Source organism: Neolamprologus brichardi, chromosome 3, assembly GCF_056152115.1.
Source record: "Neolamprologus brichardi isolate AB-2024 chromosome 3, ASM5615211v1, whole genome shotgun sequence".
NCBI classification, from domain to species: domain Eukaryota; kingdom Metazoa; phylum Chordata; class Actinopteri; order Cichliformes; family Cichlidae; genus Neolamprologus; species Neolamprologus brichardi.
In genome coordinates, this window is record NC_142106.1 from 29,871,020 (window position 1) to 29,896,633 (window position 25,614).

The window sequence follows — 25,614 nt, forward strand, 5'->3', positions numbered from 1 at the left end:
GCCCCTCCAGAGGGCAACCCAAAATTCTATCAAAAACTATCTGAAAAAATTATTAGTTTTAGTGAAGGGACTCTGATATGTGGGGGTGACTGGAACTGTGTATTAAATCATACTAAAGATACTACAAGCTTAAAAAGATGCAAAAATAATAAATCCAAGGCTCTTAATTTACTTATAAAGGAAGTGGATCTTTGCGATGTATGGAGAGAATTACACCCTCTGGAGAAGGACTATACACATTTTTCAGTAGCCCATAAGGTACACTCAAGGATAGATTTCTTTTTGATAAATAGAAGTGATAAACATAGAGTCATAGAGTGTAATATCGGTATAGCTGATCTGTCGGATCACAACGCCATACACTTGACTATTCACTTATATAATCAGAATAAGAAATCATTGTGGAAATTAAATACTGGTATTCTTAACAATGAATCTGTGGTACAAGAGATTAAAAAAGAATTACAAGTCTGTATTGCTGACAACAAGGATGAACAGATGGATCCAACAATAATTTGGGATACTGTTAAAGCAGTAATTCGAGGGTATCTGATATCAAGGACTACCCATATCAAAAAAATGAAAAAGCTCACACAATTCAAATTAGAACAACAATTAAGGGATTTAGAAAAAAAACAGCATACAGATTTGAGTGCCGACTTGGCTGAAAGCATTAAAAATGTAAGAAAACAACTAAGCGATCTGTCTATGGAGGAAATAGAAAAGAAACTGAGATTCACAAAACAAACATTTTATGAGTCTGGTTCCAAAGCAACCAAAGTACTGGCTAAACGGTTAAAATCAATACAAATAAGTAATGCAGTTAATAAGATTAGAGATCCAAACACCAAGGAACTATTATATGAACCAATACAGATAAAAAATGCCTTTCAAAAATATTATAAAACATTGTATAATCAACCCGACCAGAAAAACAGACAAGAAATTGAAGAGTACTTGGATCAGTTAGACCTTCCTTCTATTGGGACAACTCAAAATAAATTTTTAACTAAACCAATCACTAAGGAAGAACTGGATAAGGCAATAAGGAGATTGAAATCTAATAAAAGTCCAGGGAGTGATGGGTATCCCAATGAGTGGTATAAGACTTTTAAAGAGGTTTTGGCTCCTATTTTGATAGATTCCTTTAACTGGACATTGAAACACGCTAAAACTCCACCCTCTTGGAAAGAGGCCATTATATCAGTCTTACCAAAAGAAGGTAAAAACAAGGAAAACTGTGACTCTTATCGCCCAATCTCTATTTTAAATGTGGATTATAAATTATTTACATCCATAATCACAAGACGCTTAGAGCTGTTTCTCCCAGATCTGGTGGATGAAGACCAGACAGGGTTCATTAAGGGGTGACAGACACAAGATAATATACGACGCACATTGCATATAATTAATGAAGTTAATAAAGAGAAAATCCCAACAGCCTTAGTGAGCTTAGATGCTGAAAAGGCCTTCGATAGAGTCTCTTGGATATTTCTTTTTGCTGTTTTGAAGAGAATGGGCTTTAACAGTATCTTCATCGAGTGTATACAATCCTTGTACCACAGGCCATTGGCTAGAGTTAAAATAAATGGGGACCTGACAGACAGTTTTGAGCTCTTCAGAGGAACCAGGCAGGGTTGCTGCCTGAGTCCAGCCCTTTTTGCTCTGTATATCGAGCCTTTGGCTCAGTATATACGGCAAAGTGCAGACTTAAAAGGGGTTTTAGTTTCTAAAATTGAACAACGAATAGGTCTCTTTGCAGATGATATAATTATTGATGAAAGCATTAAAATATTTTGGCAAAAACTCAGGATATAAATTAAATATCGTAAAGACTCAAGTACTCTGTCTGAATTGTTTCCCCAAAGAATCAATTCAAAATGAATATAAACTAAAATGGGACTCAAATAACATCAAATATTTAGGTGTCTATCTAACTAGTGAAATAAGTACACTATACGAGGCAAATTATGTAAAGATTAGTAATACAATCCAAAAAGATTTGATTAAATGGGCTCCGCTTGTCATGGACCTTAGCTCAAGAATAGAGGTAATAAAAATGAATGTGCTTCCCCGACTGCTGTATCTATTCACTTCATTGCCAGTCCATATACCAGATGCACAATTTGGTAGATGGGATAAATTAGTTAGTAGATTTATTTGGAAAGGGACAAAGCCAAGAATAAGATTTAAAATACTCCAATTAAGAAAAGAAAAAGGAGGACTTGCCCTCCCGAATTTCAAGGAATATTTCTATGCAGCCCAGCTGAGATATATTGTTTACTGGTGTTCACCGGATTACACCTCAAAATGGAAGCATATGGAGATAAATTATTGCTTATCATGTCATCCACAAGCAAGATTGGGAGAAGAAACTATCCAGTCTATGAACACAAATCTCATTACTGAATTCACTATTAAACTCTGGTGGATTATAGTGAAGAAATATAGAATTATAGAAGACTGTAAATTGCTGATTTGGCCTGCATATTCTCAAAAATTCCAAAGTGGACAATGGGATAGTACATTTTTAAGATGGGTCAATAAAGGAATTACAGCAATGTGTACATTAATAGACGGGACAACATTCAAATCCTTCGAGAATCTACAGAGACAATTTGGACTGGATAAATCAGATTTATTTAGGTATTTTCAATTAAGACATTTTTACAATACAGAAATTAGGAAGAAGTTCTTGAGAGAAGGAAGCCATATAATAGAAATAATAACAGGTGCATATAAAAATCCTCCATCAAGAATTTTATCGAAATTATATAATGGCCTGCAAAATTTGAATAGGAATGAAACATTATATATCAAACAAAAGTGGGAATCGGAATTACATCTTGAGTTGTCAGAGGATGACTGGCGATCCATATGTCTCACACAGCATAATTCCACTAGCTCTAGACGATGGAGAGAATATGGCTGGAAAAATGTGATTAGGTTCTTTATTACTCCTTATATCAAAAGCAAGCAGCTGAAAACACCCCAACAATGCTGGAGATTATGTGGAGACTGGGACGCCAATCATTCTCATGTGTTTTGGAAGTGTAAAAATATCAAACCTTACTGGGAAAGCATTGCGGTAACAATGACGAAAGTGCTGGGGTATGACGTGCTGTGTGAGGCACGAGTAATGTATTTTGGAATATGGGAAAATGTAAGAAAGGAGGACCATTACTTGTTTAAAATTATGTTGTTGTCAAGCAAAAAGGTAATAACAAAAAACTGGCTGAAAAGTGACCCTTTAAAATTGGAAGAATGGACTGATGTAATCGAGGACATGTATATAATGGAGAAAATGACCTACACTTTGAGACTGAAATCTGACAAACACCGAAAACAGTGGACAAAATGGATAGCTTATAAGACTCATTCAGCCCCATAGGGCAGGGACCTCTCCTCGTTGTTGTTGTTTTTTTTTGTTTTGTTTTGTTTTTTTTTCCCTTTTCCCCTCTTCCACAGATTGGGTGTTCTTTATTTTTTTTTTTGTGTGTTCTTTTTTTTGTGTTTTTGTTTGCATGTACTATAAAATTGGAAAAAGTACTAAATAAAAAGTTAAAAAAAAAAAAAAAAAGTGCTGCTGTTGTTTAGCGCGACATCGGCTGGTTTCCTATTTCTGGCGCAAAGTGGGCGATAAACAAACAAGAGAGCCGATCAGCTGATCATTGATCAGTTTTCATGATTGAAGTAGAAACGGGAGAGGGAGGGGGGAGAATGAAAGAAGAAGAGGCAGCTGTGCAGCGTAAAGACAGAATAACTCCAGCTTTGTGCCTTTTTCATTGTAGCTGAATTACGGGACAAACTGTTCCTTTTCACCTCAATAAGAAACGCGTAATATTTTCTCTGAATACCAGACGGGACGGTTGGCAACTCTAATAACTTATGAACAAAATAAAGTTCAACATCATTAACTTCATAGCACCCACCCAGCTGTATAGAAACTCCGTCATGCTAGCTAGTACGCAGTATGGAAAAAGTCAGAATAACGAAAATAAACTCCACCTAAACTTGGTTTATATCTGACCCAGATAGACTGCAGGTCACAACTTCTTACCTGAAGTTCAGTTCACACTTGGACCGGCGGCCGCCTCGGGTCTCTTTTCCTTCTGCGTCCCCTTTCCCTCCTCCACCTGCTGCCTCCACCACTTGCCAATGTTACAGAATCTGTGGTGGAAGCTCCGCGATAGCCACCACACGAAGTAACGAGTAACGACCCTATCTAAATCCCAGTAACGACTAACGCGTTCCTGATTTTGGCATAATAACTAGTTACCGTGCTCGTTACCACAATAATAACGTAGTTACTGTAACGCGTTACTTAATAACGCGTTAGTCCCAACACTGGTCACTTATACTGCTGAATGTTACAGTTGCTCCAAAAAAGTCACCAAAGGCAGATTCCAGTGTAAACGCTGTCTCCACATGGAAAACTGGACTGATGCACCTCCTGCTGTCAGACCTGCAGGGTTTAGGCCTGTGGTGTTCTCCTCTGTCTTATACTGAACAAAAACTATTTTTTTGAAGTCCCACCAATAATTTGTGTGCCTTCTTATTTGATGCAGCACACCTGATTGTTCTGTAAATAGATTTAAATGGTTATATAAAAAACGCCTGAGGCCTTGGCTGCATTTTTAGGTAAATGGTATTAAATAACTTTGTTTGCAAAACTTGTGCATAATTTTTAGAAATGTACAATTTCTATTTGCATTTCAAGTTATGAAAATGATTCGTTAAACATGTTTGTGGGTTTTACAGTAAAAAATATAACTTTTTTCTACTCGGATTTTGAATTTTTTGTCTGGATTTAGATCAATTGTGCTAATATAGTATTCCAAAATGAAAAAAACCCTCAAATTTCAGATATTTGAGGTTGTGCTGAAAATAATGATACCAAACGAAGCAAGATAAACAGTTTTTAAAGGTGAACTATAGAGGTAAAATCAAAAGTAGTCAAAAACAGCCAATTATACCCTGGACCCCAGAGGGTTAAGTCCTGTGTTTCTTTCTGTCATTTGTCATGTCGCACGCTCATAATGCTCTGTGTTTCTTTCCTCCCTGTTCCAAGTCAATTCCTAGTTTTCAGTTTCTGGTTTATTTTCTAGTGTTTGAGTTTCTAGTTTTGCTTTGTATTTGGATGAGAAGTTTTGCAGCGTTAAAGCTATCGTTTTGAGTTTACTCCTCTGTTTACGAGTCCTACACTTGGGTCCAACATCCTGCCTGCCACACAGCAAACCATGACAATAAATCTTTCTTAGATAAACTAAACCAGCTCCACACACCGACTCAGATTAGAGTGAACCATCAAAAAACATATTAATAACAAAACATGAGAGTTCTCTGATCACATGACCTGAAATAGTACAAATAACTCATACTCTGTTCCAATTTTCCCTCTACTTTTTCACGTGTCTGAGCGAACACACAAACTCCCTGAGCGATCCCTTTGACCACTGTGAGCAACATCAGACATGTGCACTGTGGTCACGCCGGCATCTTATCCACCCAAGTTACATGGTTTATTAAAATAATCAAATTACAGCATTTACATCACAGCCCATTGTTCCTTCAGTGGGCTGGTTTCAGTCATTATGCAAATGTACTGTTTATAAGATTGGGGAAACCTGCAGTCAGCTGAGACTGAAGAAGTCACTTGGATGAGTGACGAAACGTTTCTCCCAGAATACGCTACGTCCAGATGAACAGAATCAACTTTTGGAGATTTACATTTATCTTAGACTACTTTTAATTAACTGCTTTAGCCCACTTACAATAAAAAATAATAAATAAATCTTTTATGTTAACACTATTGGAAGTAAAAATAACTTGAACTCCAATTTCGAAAACACAACTTACTTTTTTTAAATTATTTTTTTTATAAAGCTCTGACTTGTATTATGAGTCTGTGGTCTGGGAGAGAGTCCTGTAACTCTCTGTCTGCCAAATACAGTATATAATGACCAATGTTGGGCAATTAATTATATAGTTACTTCCTCAAAAAAGTAACTGAGTTTTGCAAACAACAAAGTTTTTTGCAGCTATTTTTTTTAAACGCAGCTGAGGCATTTTTAAATAAACATTTCAAACTATTTACAGAACAATCAGCTGTTCTGCATCAAATCTGATGCCACACAAATTATTTGTGCCACTCCAAAAAATAATTTCTGTCCACTATGAGATAAAGGAGAACAACAGCCTGATACCTGCAGGCCTGACAACAGGAGATGTATCACTGCTGTAACACCTGTAACATTCAGCAGTCGCCTCATTGTTCTGACACACACAACAAAACTATTGACTACACTACACACTAACTACACAAGATTTGCGCTGAACGTCTCAAATCTCTCACATCTCAAAACACCGCCGTCACTGCTAATATTTCCCCCCGTTTCTTAACAACAAGATGCCACGTTGCCATATCATTTTTTGATTGGTCGACATGGTACTTTTTTTGGACCAATAGGAAAGGTGGGGGGTGGGGTTTGTTTTTGCTCACAGGCTTTCGAGCCTTTTTTCTTATAAAACACAGTTTTTACCGTTTCTTCCCGCAGTAAATATAAACAACGACAGTATTCAGGAAGAAAACCAAACATTGCATATATTTTTAAATCACAACTCTGGTTTTACGTGGCCTATCAACACAATTTAAAAACTGGTATAAAGTCAACACTTTTTCCGTCAATTGTTCCGTCTGTCCTGCTCACATCTCTAATGGTTGTACACGTTGTCATTAACGTGGCTTCACTCCACATTAGACACGCCGCTTTGCTAGCTATAACACCGATGTCGGCACATAAGGACGCTGTCATAGCCTGTCAACGACACTGATTGGCTGCGTATATACGCATCGGCTGAATTATGGGATAAGGTGGCATCGTTCTAATCCCATATGGGAGCAGCCAGTCACTTACTGACTAACACTGCAAAACAGGATTGTTGAAGAATTAATTTTAATTTCAATTCAGGTTATTTTTTTTTGTGCGCAACGCAGATTTTCTGTGCCAGCAGTGCGCAATTGCGCACGTGCGCAGCTTAGAGGTAACATTGCTCTGTTCTTCTTACTAAAACATGCTTATCGATCAGTATTAATCAAACAATAGATGTAATAGATGTGATGTACTCACAGAATAGGCCCAGCTCACAGAGCAAAGTGGCTCCCATCCTCACATCCAGCAGTGACACGTCTGAAAACTTCTACAACTTTCTGTAAAGAGAGAGAGTGAAGCAGCAGCACAGCAGATACCAAAGAACTGTGAAGGAAACAAAGAGGGTTTTTTTTACTTCTTCTCTCTGCTTCCTTCCTTCTCAACAGAGCTAACACTCTTTAACAAGCTCTGACCACCGCATGACGTGTTTATACTTTTTTACATTTATTGAAATTTTCATCTGTCTGTGGTGTACCCTACCTCTCATCCTAAAACAGCTTTGATAGGCTCCAAACCATCTGAGAACCAGAACTTTATAAACAATTAAGAAAATCATGGTCATATCGTCGATCGTAGCTCAAGAGTTGGCAGTTTGTCTTGTAATCGCAAGGTTGCTGGTTCGAGCTTGTGTGTGAATGGGTGAATGACTGAATGTAGTGTAAAGCACTTTGGGGTCCTTAGGGATTAAGTAAAGCGCTACACAAATACAGACCAAAATAGATTGATAGAAGAACAAAGTTTTAACTGATGCTGATAAACAAAGATGTAAATATAAAACTGAAAATACATCTGAACTATGAAATTGTGGTTTGGTGATAAATTCACCCACATGTCGTGAGCAACCTCAAGCTAAACAGAAATAGTGTCGTTAACCAGAAGTGGGCATGAGGCAAGAGGAAGTCCTGCCCCCTCTCTCAGATTATATCTCTGTTACTTTAATTGTGCTGCTGTGTTTATGGTGATGTCAGCTGGGCTGAGTTGCTGAGGCTCATGGGTAATGGATTTGAAATCAAATAAACTTTAAACATGTGACAAAGGTGTAAGTGTGGCATGCTGAACTTGACACTTTGTGCCCACACCAATGTGTCAGAGTTTCACACTTTGTACTTTATACTTTACAGAAGAAGAGAAAGAAAATGGGGAAAAAAAATTAAGGTATGATGTTGCTTCACCCGCAGTTACACCTGTTAATTTCTATTTATATTTCTTTATTACTATTATTTTTAAATCGGCAAGTACTATACACAGAGCACACCCACTTAGCAGTGGGTGTTTCCCCTGTTCACTCTCATGAAACCCTTAAAGAGACAGAAGCTCATGTTGTCTTCAAATAACACCTCCGTTTCACAAGAGATACCACAGAGTGAGATTTATGCAGCACTTTTCTAGTTTTAATGTTAAAAGTTAAAACTACAAGCGACATTTAAAAAGCAGTTTATACTGTACAATTTAGGTATTTTAAATTTCACAGCAATTCTACAATCACAAGATACCGTGAGATGCACATCTGTGGACTTGAAAAGCAACTTGCTATTTTTATGCAGTACAAACATTTGATGCAGATGAGCTAAAAAGCTTCTGTTGAGGAGCTAAATGAAGGCCTTTTATAAATTAGTGAAGCAGAGGCTTAAACACAGTTGATATTTTATCTCAAACTGCCTGGATCAGTCATATCAGATAGATAAGTCTACATTTGTAGTTTTGCAGCAGATAAATCCTTTGCTGTTTTTTTGCTTTTAGCAGAACAGAAAGTCTTTGACATGAGTTTACTGAGTATTAACAGGACAAGTTTGTCTAATCAAGCTACTGGGAGGAGGGCACCGGCTGTGTGTGTATCCATGGTGTTTGCATAGAAGGCCCAGAGTTGTACTGTCCCATGTTTTAAAGTCTGCATATTGCTGAAAGTCGGGTGAGTGGAGTCCAGATTATCATTGTTAAAACTTACATTTTAAACTCTTTCGACACCTTAATGGACAAAAACTGTACACACACAAAATCTGCCATGAAATCGTCACATAAGAATGTATTTTTGTCTTTATTTCATAAATCACCAAATCAACTTGAGATCTTTTGATCTCAATGATCAAGCAATAAGATATTTCCATCAATTTTCAGATATTTAAAGCCTTTAAATGACAGTTTAAACATTTTAATTATTTGTTGTTTGTTGAAATGTTTATTTTGCATATAATATCTAATAAGGGGAAGGACACTCGTGGTGATTAGAGTCTTGGACATCAGCAGCAAAATTGACTTAATTGTAATGTCATTGTTTTGTGAAGTGCAATGGAGAATAATGTCCTGTTGGCTTCCACTGAAACCACATTTAAATCTCTCTGCCACTGCAGTATAAAACAATGCATTCTGTATTGTCAGCTTTTCATTTTGAAGAAAAGCATTTGATTTTTGTTCACTATATTCCACCAGATTGACCTTTTTGCTACTGTAGGCCAATGCATAAAAGTCTTGTATATTTGCCAGTTGTCTTAGAGAACTGAAAAATCATGGCTTTGTTCACTGCTGCTGTACATGTATGAACATGATTGACACTGACTTAAAATAAACTGTAAAACCACACTCATCCCTCAAAAAAAGGCCAAAAGCACATAACAATTCAAGATAATGATCACCACTGTATTTGCTGTTCCAGGTCCATAAAGACAAATGTATTGCAAATTTGTATAGAAAAAAAATAGACATGAAATACACAATACATTCAAATCCATACACTATTTATGAATAATGTATGTATTCTTCATTACTTTGGGGATAACGTAGAAGATCTAATGTGTAAAAATATTCTCATTATATCTACTGTAACAAAGAAACAGCTGAATTTAAAGCCACATTTTCACACACTACAAATATAACATATAACACTTTTTAAACTTTTTGTTGTTACATGAAATGTTATACAAAAGCTTTAATAAAAAAAATATTCAGTTGTAAAGAACATGAATACTTAATGGGAATATCCATTTGGAAAAAAAGACACTATTAAGTCTATATTATGGTATTTAATATGATTTCTAACCAACTTATTGTACAATGTTAAGGAGAAAATCACAACCATTTAAAATGAAAACACTGACACAGATAATGTAATCAATGAACCTAAGAAAGTTGCCTCACTTATAATGATGATTTAATGTTTACATTATCAATATATTCCTACTGATATTTCCATTTTTCAGTGAAAATTAAAGAATATAATATAAAAACAAAACATCGGAGAATCATTTTTAAAACATATTTCAAATGTTTAGTTAAATGTTAAACCTAAATACTTTACTAGAAAATGTTAATGTATATTTGTGCCCATAATTTGTAACTTGATGGTCCATGAATGGTGGGAAATATGTGGGAATGGGACTTGACAAAGCTCTGATGGTTGAGAATGAGAATTAGTCTTCAGTTATGACAGTGGTTCCCAAAGTGGGAGGCCATTGCAGGGGGTGGGGGTAATGAACTCTTGGGCACTGCTAGCATAATGGACAGGTTTTTTGACGGGGCTCCCACACAAACGCAAAGCAGAGGTTGAAGCATTGCCAAATATGCTTCCAAACCAACTTCCTTCCAAGCCATAGAAAATATGATGAAGCATATCTTGTCTTTGGCTTCACCTGGACAACGAAGATTTTCTTGTAAAACAAAAGGGGGTCAAAAAAAAAAAAGTTTGGGAACCACTGAGTTATAGGAAAGGAGATGCTCAAACTACTGTCACTTCTCATAGCTCACCCACTTTCGATAGAAAGAATCGCTGACTTTCCACAAGAAGGAGCCACTGGACCTACAGCACACAGGTCACCCAGCTTCATACAGAGCAAGGGCGGTAAAGCACAGATAAATTAATAAATTCACAATTCCAGATACATTCTGCTTTAAATGAGCACATTAGATGAATGCTCTCTTCCAGTGGATTCATGAACAACACTGAACTTCTGTAAAATATATTCAAATATACTCTCAGTCTGAAACAGCTCTGCAGTTCATTATAATTATAGGTGTAAAAACCCTCTGGTTAAACTAAAATAATAATGTTAGTGTTGTTTTTAGTGATAATCACTGTTATTTTATAATTACGTGGCTTCCACAAACTATATATTAAAGTTGATACTGTACCGTTTTGAGTATTTCCAGAGCCTCTGATTGTTTCATAGACAGAACGATCACCTACAAGTCAGAGAAAATGATTCACCACATAATGTAAACACAAGTATTCTTGTCAGTAACATTTATACTAAGACAAGATGAGATAAGATAAGCTTTAATGTCAGTGTAAGCACAAACATACAGTGAAATTAGAAAATGTATTATTACTTATAAATGCTGTACATGATTAAATTTCGTTGTTGTCTTAGTTTTCTTTAATTCAACAGTGTTAAAGCTGCAGAAGAGAAAAACATCAGGATATTTTAAACTAGGTAAAAAACTAACCATGAATGAGAGTGGAGTAGACTTGTTGTTGATTTTCACACTGACTCACCCTCTGGTCATCGGCAGAACCTTTATTAAAATTTCAAAATAAGACACTAACGTTCACATAGTTTATTATGTTTTATATAATATTGTGAACAGTTTTCAGTTTTGGAATGTTGCATCTCCATATTTAAATATTTTAAAGAGTAAAATATGTAAAAGTCTCACCTTTCTTTTTGTAGACCTTTTTGTACAGGAACAGGAACAGGAGCAAAATAAATATGATTCCAGAAATGAGTCCAGTGACCATCAGAAGAAGAAATGAAGAACTGGACACAGCTATTGCAAATAAGAAAAATGAACTGTTAACTTTAATAAACTTAACCAAACTCAGTTGAGTCAGCTGATCTGGTAACACTAGTAGGGATAGAAAGAACCTTAACAACAACATCAAGATGAAGTGCAAAACAAGTCTTAAAAGTAACTTTCATTTAAAGATATATAATAATATCATATAACCTCTTCAATACATGTGCCACACTTGACAACATTTAAAAGTGGGACCACTTGCTGTAAATAGCAATCATGATTCCTTTTAGGTTTGTAAAGTGATTTAAGTGTTAGGATGCCTGGGTCGTTGACCCAGAGTTTTGAGTTTATTATGTTACTTATCATTTCTAGTCTTTGGTTTCTTTGTTGGAGTTCTGTCTTATGGTTTATGTCTGTGTTCTCTAGTTGCTGTCTCTCTGTGTCCAGTCAGAGTCTGTGTCTATAGTTCAGTCTGTGTTATGTTTCCTGTTTTACTTTGAAAATCCGTGTCTCATGTAAATGTGTCTGGTTTTGCTTCCTTTGTCTGGTTAGGCCTGATTTGCCCCAGCTGTGTTTCCCTCCTGTTACCCATTCCCTGATTGCTCCCTCTGTGTATTTAAGCCCTGTGTTTCAGTTTGTCTGTGTTGTGATCTACCCTTATCTAGCTGTGTGTTTTGTCTGCCCGTGTAAGTTATTTGGATTCTTACTTTTGTTCTGTTTGAGTTCAGCATTAAAGCTGTTTGAGTTTACGTTTGTCTCTGGCGTCTGCACTTTGGGTCCTTTTCCTGCCTGCACACAGCCGTCACATAACAGTTTGTGTTGTGTTCTCTGTTTTTAGTAGTTTTGTATTATTTTACGTCCCCAGTGTCACTTTTCTATATTTAGCATGTATTTCAGGTCTGATACTTCATATGGCTTCTTTATGGTTTATTTTCTTGCTTTATTGTTTATGTTTCTATATTCATTTGTATTCTTGTATTCATGCCTTAACTTTTCAGCTTTAGTTATTCATCATTTTATGGTTTATATTTAGTTGGTTCTCCCTCATGTTTTCTACTCTGTACCTTTAGGCTCATCTCTGCGTTGTCTTCGTGTCTGTTTTTCAGACTGATGGGGTTTATCTGTTAGAAACATATTTCCCCCATAAAAAAGAAAACATGTTACAGTGTGCACATGATAGACTTTCTTTTTTCTGAATCCATTTGACCACTACTCTTCTTTACATTTATAAATTAATCTTTTTCTGTACTCTGCATGATGCTTCCCTCAGAGCTACTGTTCATAACAGCCGATTTACCAGGAAACACAAGACATCTCATTAGTGTAAGGTTCAGAGGCCAGACCTCACAGGAGGAGATGCACATTATAGCTGCACAGGGACATTTGAAATAGCAGCAACTTCAAATATGTTATTTCTAACTTCTGACTAATTCCTTAATCTGCTCCAAAACATACAGACTATATCAAAATTTCACAAATCACATCATCAATATAACACACGCATACATATGTGTGTGTATTTATATCCTTGTGCAGGCATCTCATTGACATAATGGTTTCCCTACCTAACCCTAACCATCAAAAATAAATGCCTAACACTGACTCCAACCCTAAACCTAACCATAACCTAATTGTAACCCTGACATTAAAACCACATTTTGAGTCTCAAAAATGCCTTCAAACTTGTGGGGACCAGGATTTATAATCAAATATCAGACGTTTTTTAGGGTGCCTTATGACTTTAATATGCTAGCCTCCTGTTGCAGCTATGTGCAGGTGACTGGGCGTGCGTACACAGTAACATTGTTTCTGATGTTTTTCTTCATCATTGCATTTTTGTATTAATCTGATAAAGTCATAGTGAAAGAGACAGTGTGCTTCTGTGTTTTTTATTTATTTTGAATGAGATGATAAGGCAGGATGAGTTCTATTCTTTTTTTAGAGAAATCATAGTTGTTTTCTTAGTTACAGGGGTTTGAAATTACAAATGAGTACTTTTTTTCTGTTTATTTCTTTCATGATTGTACTCAGGTGAGAAAGCAGCATATGAGTTCTGCGCTACATACACCAGCTGAAAGTTCAAACACAAAGTGGTGAGAAAGCTACGATCACATGAAGCTCTTTGTCTGACTGAAAATCTTACGCTGCCTGCAGTTTCCAACTCTGTGGACTGTGAGAAGAAGATGGAAAATCCAGAGAGAATCCGGATGAGGGAAGAAGAGGGAGTTTGAAAAATTGTTTAATTTTATAAAATGTATTAAAAAAAAATGGTAGCACTTTAGTCTGTTGAAGACTGCTGTGCACATTTCATTCTGCCTTTGCAAGTTTCAGTCAGAGTTAAACAAACAAATAAACAAAACAAACATAAACAGTTTTAACTTCCACAGTTATTTTTTTTCCTTCAAAGTTTGATAGACCTCTGTTCATATTCCCACTGAGTGTCGTCTCTGTGGATCTCACATCTGATAATTATTTTCTCTGCTCTGCCCATCTGATGCCAAATGTGTTCAGATATCAATAATACAGGCACAAAAAGGAGAAAATAAAACTTTTTTTTCACAGTTTGTATTAATAGAAAATTTACTGCTGAAAAAAACTTACCATTTTTAAAGAGATCACTGTACTCTGTGTAGTAAACTGGGTTTCCTCTTCCTCCTCTGCACCTGTAGAGTCCTTCCTGTGAGACTCTGATTTGGCCATTTAAGTGGAAAACTGCATCTTGTGTGGTCAGAGGTTTAGACAAGTTCTCATCTCTGTACCAGTAGTATCTCCATCCAGATGATAATGGGTTCACTGAACATTTCAGGGTCATATTGCCCCCTACTGGAACGTCTCTCATATCAGAAGTTATTTGAGCCTTTGGTTGATCTGTTGAGTTTAGACAAAGATAGAAAGAATAAATATAATATACCACACAAACAGGTTAGGATTGCACTGCCCTGATGTTGTCAGAATTCAACATCACTAAACCTCTATTTAGATTTCCAACAACGCATAAGAAGCAATAAGACCAAACTGCCATGCTATGAGTACATCCTTCTTTTTGATAACCACAGGATGGTAAAAGGGTCCAAGCTGTGTTTATACTGATGTAATTCACTTTCCTCCACTCTTACACACCCAGAATGCCTTTTATCCTTTCAGTGAATGCATTTTTGCTCCATTTCATTGTGATGCTTTATTTTATTTATAAATTACTCCTCTCCATTATTTTGTGTGACGTCTCTTTGCTTCCACCACAACAACAGATTCACAAGAAAACTTCTCATAATCTGAGGTTCAGATGTCAGACCACACAGGAGGAAATACACATTATAGCTGCAAAGAGGAATTTGAAATAGTAAAACTTTAATTAAGAGACTTTGTAACATTTTGTGACCCTCGTTAAGCATTTTCATATGATTTGATTATTTTTATTTCATGGAGTTTGCGTTACTTGTGACTTTCCAAACTGTAACAGACGCACAACAGACCCGACCACATTTCACCGCTTTTCAACACTTTATTTCGGTTGCTGCTCCTTCAGCTCTCAGTTGCAGCTTGTCAGCTGCCAGCCACACACACAACAACAACAAACTCAGGAGCCAGTCCAGCCTTAAATGCAGTGGAGGTGTGATGAGCTGATGCCGCTAAGGTGTGGTTTTAAAATGATTGTTTTACATAAGAAAAAAATATAAAATTCATTCAAAATAAATGCTGCAGGCCATTTGAAGTTTTGATAGATGTCATCAAGATACTTTTCCTCTTTCAGAGATGCCTGATCCCACAATAATCCAGCTAAACAATGACAACACCAGATTGCTTATTTTAGTCACAAAAACAAGCAGGCAAAGAGAAACACAAATTTTACACTCTATAAAAAATGACTTACATAAAATAAATAATTCCTTCATCTACATAATTTTTAATGTTATTTTGTATGTTTTGCAGAATCAGTGCACAGGCACATTCACACACGCACACACCTCTTTAAGGTCTGGGAGTGGGTTTAAAGGGAATGATCTCAATATTCTAGCCTCCTGCTGGAGCTTTCTAGTGTTGGTGAGGATGGTAACCACAGCAACAGTAACATTATTTGAACTTCCCTCCTTCAATTTTCCTCCATTTCCTGCTTTGCACTGATGTCTTTTTGGGTTGTGGCTCCAACCCTGAATATTTTGACTAAAATGTCAAATCTGATTGTTGATCATTGCATTTATTTTCAATCAAACTCATTAATGGTAAATGGCCTGTATTTGTATAGCACTTTACTAGTCCCTAAGGACCCCAAAGTGCTTTACACATCCAGTCATCCACTCATTCACACACTGGTGATGGTAGCCACAGCCGCACTGACAGAGGCGAGGCTGCCAAACACTGGCGCCACCGGGTCCTCTGACCACCACCAATAGGCAACAGGTGAAGTGTCTTGCCCAAGGACACAATGACCGAGACTGTCCGAGCCGGGACTCGAACCGGCAACCTTCCAATTACAAGGCGAACGCCCAACTCTTGAGCCACGATCACCAGTATTAATGTATTCTGCTTCAACAATTTAGGGTCACAAGGTATTGGACCATATCGCAGCTAACAGGAAGCTACTCGGGACAGGTCGCTCATCTGTTACCGGGCTGAGACATTCACACCTACAAGCAATTTAGATTCACCAATTTCCCTAACCCCACTAACTCTGTGGACTGTGGGAAGAAGATGGAGAATATGGAGAGAATCCACAGAGATGTGGAGAGAACATTCAAACTCCACACTGAAAGACCTCAGACAGACAGTGGATTTGAAACCAGTGCAAAGAAGCATGCGACTCTGCTGTTTGTGTTAGGCATAGTGAATTACACAGTGGACTGAACTATTTATTTATTTAATACTGTCATTTATTTTAAAAGATCACATTATTTGCATAAGATCCTAGGCTAAGATGATTTTGTTTTTGTTTAATAAAATTTGGAGATTTGTAGTTATTTGTTGAGCAAGTTTGAAAAATGCTATACTTCTTGTTAAGCTCGAAGAGTTTTCTTCTTCTTCGGCCATGTTTTCTTAATAATGCACACACTTGGTTGGTTGATTACTTTTCCTGTTTCTTTTATTGTTAGCAACACAGGAGGGAAAACCATACATACTTCAGCAGTTCGCGCTTCGGAACATAAGGAACAGGAAGTGAAGTAATCTGTAATCACCAAAATAAAATCCTTTCCAAAATAAAATGACAATCAGAAAACGTCTTTCACAACATAAAATAAATTAATATATTTACTCATGAGAACACAAATCTAACACCCCCCCTTGTTCTTATGCTGTTAATCCATAGCATCTTATGCATTTCCAAAGAACCATTTTTGAAACTTTCTGAGTCTCACTCTTGTAACTGGTTTTGTTAGTATGTCTGCAGCCATTTCTTCTGATGGACAGTGTTCAATGCGGATTTTCCCTTCATTTACCGCTTCACGAATGAAGTGATATTTCACATTAATATGCTTTGACCTCTGTCTGTTCACTGGGTTTTTACTCAAAGCAATGGCCCCTTGGTTGTCCCCAAACAGTTTTGTACATGTGTACCTTTTTCTGTCCATGCCGTTTAACAGTTGGGTTAAGTACATGCTTTCCTGAGTAGTGGTTGCAAGACCAATGTATTCAGCTTCACATGTTGAGAGTGCCACTGTAGGCTGTTTCTTTGTTTTCCAAGATATTACTGGTCCCTCTTTAGTAAGTGCAAAACAGTAGCCTGTTGTACTGCATCTGTCTTTTACAGAGGATGCCCAGTCAGAGTCACTGTAAGCAATTAGATCTAGATCCTCACTGCTTTTCTTAAAGATCAGTTCAAAGTCATTTGTGCCTTTTAGGTATCTGAGGACTTGTTTTGCCGTTACTAAGTCCTCTCTCGTGGGTTGAGCTAGTGTTCGAGATAGTCTGCTAACAACCCAGCTTATATCTGGTCTCGTACACGTCATGGAATATATCAAACTGCCCACTATTTCTCTGTACTCTCTTGAGTTAACAGTCTCATTTGCATCACTTCCTCCACATGCAGTAGTATCCGTTTTTAGTTCCCACGGTGTGGATCTGGGTTTGCATTCAGACATCCCAAAGCGTTCCAACATTTTTTGAATGTACCTCTTCTGATTCATCCTGATTTCACTCTCTTTTTGTATAAACTGTATCCCAAGAAAACTGGATATTTTCCCCAGGTCTTTCATGTTAAACTTTGACCTCATTGTTTCTTTGAATGTGTTTAACAAGTTAGTATTGCTAGCCGCAATGATCAAGTCATCTACCCAGATGATAACCAGTAGAGTTTCATGTTTAATATCCTTCCTGTATACACAGTGATCAGAAAGGTTTCTTTCAAAGTCATTTTGTTCAAGGTTTCTACCTGATTGTTTTAACCCGTAAAGGGATTTCTTTAATGTGTACACCACGTTTTCTCCTGATTCTGTTTGCTCAAAACCTTCTGGTTGGTCCATGTATATTTCTTCCTCAATGGGAGCATGCAAATATGCAGTTTTAACATCCATTTGGTGGATAATAAGATCATTCTGGACTGCTATTTGCATTAGGGTTCGCACAGATGTCATGTTTGCTGTTGGTGCAAATGTCTCTTGGTAGTCTATTCCTTGTGTCTGGTTGTAACCTTTTGCTACAAACCTGGCTTTGAATATTTGTCCTTGTTCATTTTCTTTGAGGGCGTAGACCCATTTTCCTCCAATGGTTTTTCTACCAGTAGGTAAAGTAGTCAGTTCAAATGTGTCATTCTCTTTCAGAGAGTTGATTTCTTCTGTCATTGCCTGTTTCCACCTTGGTGCCTCTGGTGACATCAGCGCCTCTTTATAGGTTTGGGGGATTCCACAGGTTGCTCTGTAACAATAATCAACACTTACAGAAGTTGCATTTGCTAAATCTCTGCAGTTAGATGTGTAATCCTCTAAATATTTAGGAGGTTTCCTTTCTCTGTTAGGATAGCGCTCAGTTTGGTTTTGCTCATCACCCTCATTTCTTTCTATGTCAGGGTTTGGTTCATTTGTGTCGGTTTCCTCTTCTCTAGGAGGTCTGTTCTCTGCTGCGTTTTCATTTTGTTGTTCTGTACTTTCTTTTGAAGGCACTACATGCTCATAAGTCTGAATTTCTGTGTCATATTCATCAGTCTGTGTTTGTTGTTCAACAGTGTTCTTCTTGATAAATCTCACAAGTCTGTGTTTTGACACTTTTCCTGTGTGAGGGTTATAAACCAGGTATGCTGGGCTATTTTTACTATAACCCACAAATATTCCTTTTTCACATCTGGGATCAAGTTTCTTGTGATCATGTATGTATGCATAACAGTCTGACCCAAATATCCACAGTTTTGAGAGATCTGGTCTTTTCCCTGTTAACATCTGATAAGGTGTACTTTTAGTCCTGTTACTGTAGCATCTGTTGCGGATGTGTGCTGCATTTTGAATGGCGTAAGGCCATAATTCTTTTGGCAGCTCTTTTTCTAGTAAAAGACACCTCCCCATTTCAAAGAGAGTTCTCCATTGCCTCTCAGCTGTGCCATTCTGATGGGGAGAATATGGCGCAGATGTCTCATGCTTTATACCCTTTTCCCTTAAAAGAGACTGGAAGGAACTGCTTGTGAACTCGGTGCCATTGTCCGATCTAATGCACTTAACACTGCCGTATGGTGCACAGTCGGCTAGAAACTTTGCTGTGGCCTCTGTGGTGTCACTTTTCTGTTTTAGAAAGTAAACTGACACTGCCCCTGAAAAATCATCCGTAAATAATATAGCGTATTTATGACCACTTTGGCCACTTGGTTCAATGGGGCCGGCTAGATCAGTGTGCACCAACTGTAATGGCTCACTCGCTTTTGGGTCGCTTTGTCTGTTTCTGTTGTTAGTGAACTTCCCTTCTGTGCACACATTACAATCTAACATGCCACTGCCTGTGATTTTCATGCCATCTACAACATCAGGTAGCTTTAACACATCACTAACATTACAATGTCCTAAAATTTCGTGCCATGTTTTCACATCACATGCCAGATTAACAGTGTCACAGGACATCATGTCATTGAATGATGTTTCATTGTTTACCGTTTTCAAATAGTAGAGTCTGTTGTATTCTTCGATGGAGAAGACTGTCCCATCTTTGTTCACTAGTTCATTCTGTCCCTTCTTGAAGACCGCCTGTGCTCCATAGGTTGTAGCTGCCTTCACTGAAAATATGCTCTGAGGGTAGGATGGGATGAACAGAGCATCTCTCAGTGTGATGGTGGTACAGTGTCCTTGTATGTCCCGTAGAGAGACGTTGGCATCTCCCCTCTTGAGTGCGACGTTGTTTGTCCAGGATCCATCAGCGAGCTCCATGTAGTGTTTCTCAGGATCAAAAGTCTCATCAAACTTTATGAACTTGTTCTTCTCCGTAATGATGTGTGAAGTAACACCACAGTCCACCATTAGTCCTTCTCTTATTATGTCAGTAGGCAGAAGTCTTTGACTAACTTTAAATAGAAAAGTCTGCTCTTCTTTCTTGTCCTCTTGTTTTACTACAGTTAGTTTTGCATCATCTCTGTACTTGGTTTTTCTTCTACATGTCTCATCACTGTGTGTTGAGCTTCTATGGTAGCTACACCACTTAGGTGTTCCCTTTTGGAGACAATCTTTTACAAAATGTCCTCGGTTTCCGCATCCATGACAGGTGATTGATGTTAAATCAACCTTCATCACATTATCCGCTTTTACTTTGTTGTCGAATTTCTCGGTTTCCTCATAACTTCGTAGGTTGCTTTTGAACTGTGTGAATGTTAAATCATCACTGCTTTGAGTTGTGTGAATAGCAAATGGCTTGTAAGCTTCAGGAAGCCCATTTAAAATCATAGCGATAATAAGTCCATCACTGATTACTTCTTTTGCATTTCTTAGGGAGGTCACTGCTTTTTCAGCTCGGATAATATAATCTGTCACTGTCTCATCTGGTTTCTTCTGTAAAGATGTCAGCTCTGTGTACAGTGCGATGATTCTGGGCTTGCCTTTACTATCGTAGTGGTCACGTAGTATTTTTAAAGCTTTTCTTCCGTCGTCAGTCGCATCTCTCATTACCAGTGAAAGGCTTTTATCATCAAGAAACTGTATCATTTCAGCGTAGCATTCAGCATTCTTCTCTGCATCTGGGTTAGTGGCTAATTATAGTGTCCTTTAGGCCAATGATCCGCATGTGGCCGAGAAACTTTGCCTCCCAAAGTTCGTAACTGTTTTTGTCTCCGTTGAACACTAACCTCTGCCATCTTCCTCCTGTTGTGTCACGTCTGGGCCCATAACCTGTTAAGCTCGAAGAGTTTTCTTCTTCTTCGGCCATGTTCTCTTAATAATGCACACACTTGGTTGGTTGATTACTTTTCCCGTTTCTTTTATTGTTAGCAACACAGGAGGGAAAACCATACATACTTCAGCAGTTCGCGCTTCGGAACATATGGAACAGGAAGTGAAGTAATCTGTAATCACCAAAATAAAATCCTTTCCAAAATAAAATGACAATCAGAAAACGTCTTTCACAACATAAAATAAATTAATATATTTACTCATGAGAACACAAATCTAACACTTCTTATCCTGTATCTTTATATCAGTATTGTCCTGAGGTGATGGAGCAGCAGGTCAGCATTGGCGTCTCACAAAGTGGTGACAAACTGTCTACAATGAGGCTACTATCAGCTGCAGCTCTTTGTCTGACTAACAATGTAACATGCTTTGTAGACCATTGAATTCATCCTGTGCTGACCATTATGACATTTGTCAAATGGAGATCACACAACAAACATGACTTACTTGATACTGACAATGTGAAGGCTTCACTCCACTCTGTTGAAGAATATGAGTCATCTCTGCGTCGACTCTTACACATGTAGTCTCCACTGCTGAACTCAGAAACACTGAATGTCACATCATTATTGTGTGTCCACTGTGTGGGTGTCCTGAGTTCTCTCCATTCATACTCCCACTCAGTGGTTTTACCTCCTTCCTGCATCTCACATGTCAGAGTGATCGTCTCACCTCTGAATATCTGAGGCCAGTTGGGTTGTTGTTTTACAACAACTTTATTGGAAACTGTTTACACATATTAACAGTTGAGATACAAATAGAAACATGAAATCAACACAGAAAACTTAACATTGTATGTTTGATAATCATGAGTGAATGTATATTTCAAACTAAATTTCTGAACTCACTGGTTTTCTCAATGGTGACTTCATCACTTATATCAGTGTAGTAAACTGGGTTTCCTCTTGTTCCTCTGCAGCGGTAGATTCCTCCTTGAGATACTCTGATATCTCTGTTTTGATCTCTGATTTGAACTATAGAGGTTCTTTGGGTTCGTCTGAACCACTCATATTTCCATCCATCAGAGCTCTGCACAGAGCAGGTCAGTGTCACACTGCCCCCTACTGGTATGATTGTTGTTCCTGCTGTCAGTGTGGCCCAGGGTCTATCTGCAGATATGAAAGAGGAAGAAAAATAAATATGTGGTTCATTATAAAAACATAATAAGATTAAAAAAATACAGTTTATATTTATGTTTATATTTGTAGATCTCTAAATAACCACAGTCTAAATGTTTGTCCATTCTATGGCCCTGAATGTAAAATAATGCTGGTTAGTTGGTTTAGATAACAGAAACATCATCACTTTAAACTTCACGAAGCTTTTCATGTTTCTTCTTTTCCTTTAGAAATGTAATTAAATTTAATTTCATCCACGATTGACTCTGTTGTTAAAACTCAATTTGTTAATTTTGTTAATGACAACTTGCAGAGTCTGTGAGTATTGACGCACTGACTTTACAGTGGTCCTGGTTCAAGTTCAAGTTTTAATGACAAATTTAATTAAATGTTGTTCAGTTGATTATTTGAACAGGGATCATACATTTATGCTGTCGGTCACTGAAGACTTACCTAATACAGTTATAGAGACAGTATTACTGTTCTTTTTATCATGTGAGCTCTTCCTGTCACCAATGCACTGATATTCACCACTGTCACGTGTAGATATAATTTCTAATTTGGAATCTTTGTTTGGACTGTAGGAGAAAACTTCTTGACCATCCTTGTTAATTTTGTAATACCAGTCAGTGTCTTCTCCTTCATTCATGTCACATTTGAAGGTAACAGACTCTCCGATGAAAAAACTGGACGAGTTGGGTTCAATAGTTAGCACCGCATCTAGAATCCAACATAACCACAAAGTTAACAATCTGAAACACTTCATGCACTATTGAAGGCACAACCTTAGTTTATATTCACAAAATTATAAAGATAGTGATAGATATATAAATAAATAAATAAAAAGAAAAATGTAAAGTGCTTAAGACTGAAACAGTAGTATGTAAACAGAAGTAAGATAAATAAAAAACAAAAAGTGAAAAGTGTTTTGTCACCTTGAGCGTGTCCAGTGCAGAGAAGCGTACAGAGCACTAAAATAAAGACAGAAACTTCAGACATTATCAAAGTAGCGACACTCAAATATGTCTGTGTAGGTTGTCAATCATCATAAAACAGGAAACAGAGGATGACAACACAAGTTTGACAACATGAACCAGAAGACAGGAAACATGACAGACTAACACAGAAGACCTAAGTGAAACATTACTAAACTAATCTTAACGCAACCAAAGGCAACCAGGTACCTACCCCTGGTTTATTATTACTAGTCTTATTGTTTGTGGATCTGTATTTCTAGCTTTAGTTGTTGTTTGTTTTGTGATTTCTAGTTCTTGTGTTTTGTTCCTGTGCCCCTCATGTTTAGTTCTGTCATAGATAGATAGATCATCATCATGTTCCCCAGTCAGCCGTGTCTCATGTCGCAGTTTGTCACTCCTGTCCTGTGCTCTGTGTTCCCTCTTTTCAGTGTCAAGGTTGTGCCTCTGTGCCTGTCGTGTGTTTCCTGTTTTATTTTGATAGTCTCTGTCCTGTGTGCAGTGTGTCCAGTTTTGCTTCCCTTTTCTCGTTAGGTCTGATTTGTCCCGGCTGTGTTGCCACCTGTTCCCCATCCTCTTGTTGTCCTGCCTGTGTGTTTAAGTCCTGTCATTTGCCATGTCGTACCCTCATAATGCTGTGTATTTCTTTCCTCCCTGTTCCAAGTCAGTTCCTAGTTTTCAGTTCCTCGTTTATTTTCTAGTATTTGAGTTTCTAGTTTTGCTTTGTATTTGGATGAGAAGTTTTCCAGCGTTAAATCTTCCGTTTTGAGTTTACTCCTCTGTTTACGAGTCAAACATCCTGCCTGCCACACAGAAAACCATGACAACAAATCTTTCTTGGATAAACTAAAGCAGCTCCACATACTGACTCAAATTAGAATGAAACATCAAAAAAAATGTTGGTAACAAAACATGAGAATCCTCTGATCAGAAAACCTGAAATAGTGATGACTGATGCTCTGTTCTTCTTACTAAAACATGTTTATGGATCAGTATGAATCAAACAATAGAAGTCAGTGATGTACTCACAGAATAGGCCCAGCTCACAGAGCAAAGTGGCTCCCATCCTCACATCCAGCAGTGACACGTCTGAAAACTTCTACAACTTTCTGTAAAGAGAGAGAGTGAAGCAGCAGCACAGCAGATACCAAAGAGCTGTGAAGAGAACAAAGAGTATTTTTTTTAACTTCTTCTTTCTGCTTCCTTCCTTTTACACTGAAATAGCATCTAAAAGATCTGACCACAGCATGCTGTGACATCTTTATACTCTCCTGCTGCTGCAGAAACATCAGGTTCTTTCTTTATGAAAAGGCCTGTAATATAAAAACTAAACCGAAAAAACTTGACATGCAGTAATTTTTATTATACAAATATCCGCGTGACTGAGCAGCTAAAAAGGCAAAATAAGATCACAATTTCAGAATAATTTTTAAATGTGAAGTGTTTAGGTTATCTTACATGTCAAAAACACAACAAGAACACAGCTCTGGCTGCACCTTCACACACCACACACACCGAATACTCTTTGTCATAAACCATTAGAAGCATAAAATCACAGCATCGAAGCATCATCATACAGAAACATACATAATAAGACACAAAATGCTAATGTTGCACTAAAGGCTGCTGCACAAAATCATTACATTGCTTCAAATATCCAATTAATACATTTCCATGAACAAATAAAGTCATATGTCCAGGGTGTATCTCACCTCTCATCAGCTGGGATAGGCTCGAGCCCACCTGAGACACTGAACTTTATAAACAACCAAGAAAACAGATTCATACAATATTAAGGTTTTCTTAACTGACAAAGCTGAGCTTGGTTTGTTTAAAGTATTTCATTACACTAATGCAAAACAGAAATAGTGTCCCTAACCAGAAGTGGGCATGTGGCAAGAGGAAGTCCTGCCCTCTCTCTCAGGTTATACGTGCTGCTGTTTTCATGGTGATGTAAGCTGTGTCAGTGACAACACAGTGGTCTGGTTCCTGGGGAATGTGAGTAATGTTTTGTTTTTTGTTTTTTTAAACTGAAATGTAAAATAAAACTCTGTCTGACTCTTTTATAAACTGTTTCCACTCAGAACTATTAAAGCAAATCCAAAATGTAGACCTGTTTGAGCTGACCACATACAAAACACTGTCAGTCTGATGTTTGGAGAGCAGAGCAAAGATGCAAACAGAGCCACCGTATGAATGCTATATTTGTGTTTCTTGTTTGGTTTCCTGATGCACATTTTTTTTATATATTTTATATATACATGTGTGTGTGTGTGTGTCTGTGTGTGTGTGTGTGTGTATATATATATATACAGTGGGGCAAAAAAGTATTTAGTCAGCCACCGATTGTGCAAGTTCCCCCACTTAAAATGATGACAGAGGTCAGTAATTTGCACCAGAGGTACACTTCAACTGTGAGAGACAGAATGTGAAAAAAAAAATCCATGAATTCACATGGTAGGATTTGTAAAGAATTTATTCGTAAATCAGGGTGGAAAATAAGTATTTGGTCAAT

At 37.4% G+C, this 25,614-nt stretch overlaps 1 protein-coding gene across 1 annotated transcript; it reads right to left on the reverse strand.

The window, feature by feature from the left end:
* Positions 1-10,666: 10,666 nt before the first annotated feature.
* On the reverse strand, positions 10,667-24,165 carry LOC148104169 (uncharacterized). Its single transcript, XM_087838279.1, has 8 exons — positions 24,129-24,165; positions 23,061-23,096; positions 22,579-22,845; positions 21,856-22,116; positions 11,580-11,690; positions 11,370-11,438; positions 11,016-11,105; positions 10,667-10,722 (listed from the first exon to the last, which is right to left on the reverse strand). The coding sequence occupies exons 1-8, from the start codon at positions 24,163-24,165 to the stop codon at positions 10,667-10,669; spliced, it is 927 nt and encodes a 308-aa protein (XP_087694405.1).
* Positions 24,166-25,614: the final 1,449 nt, after the last annotated feature.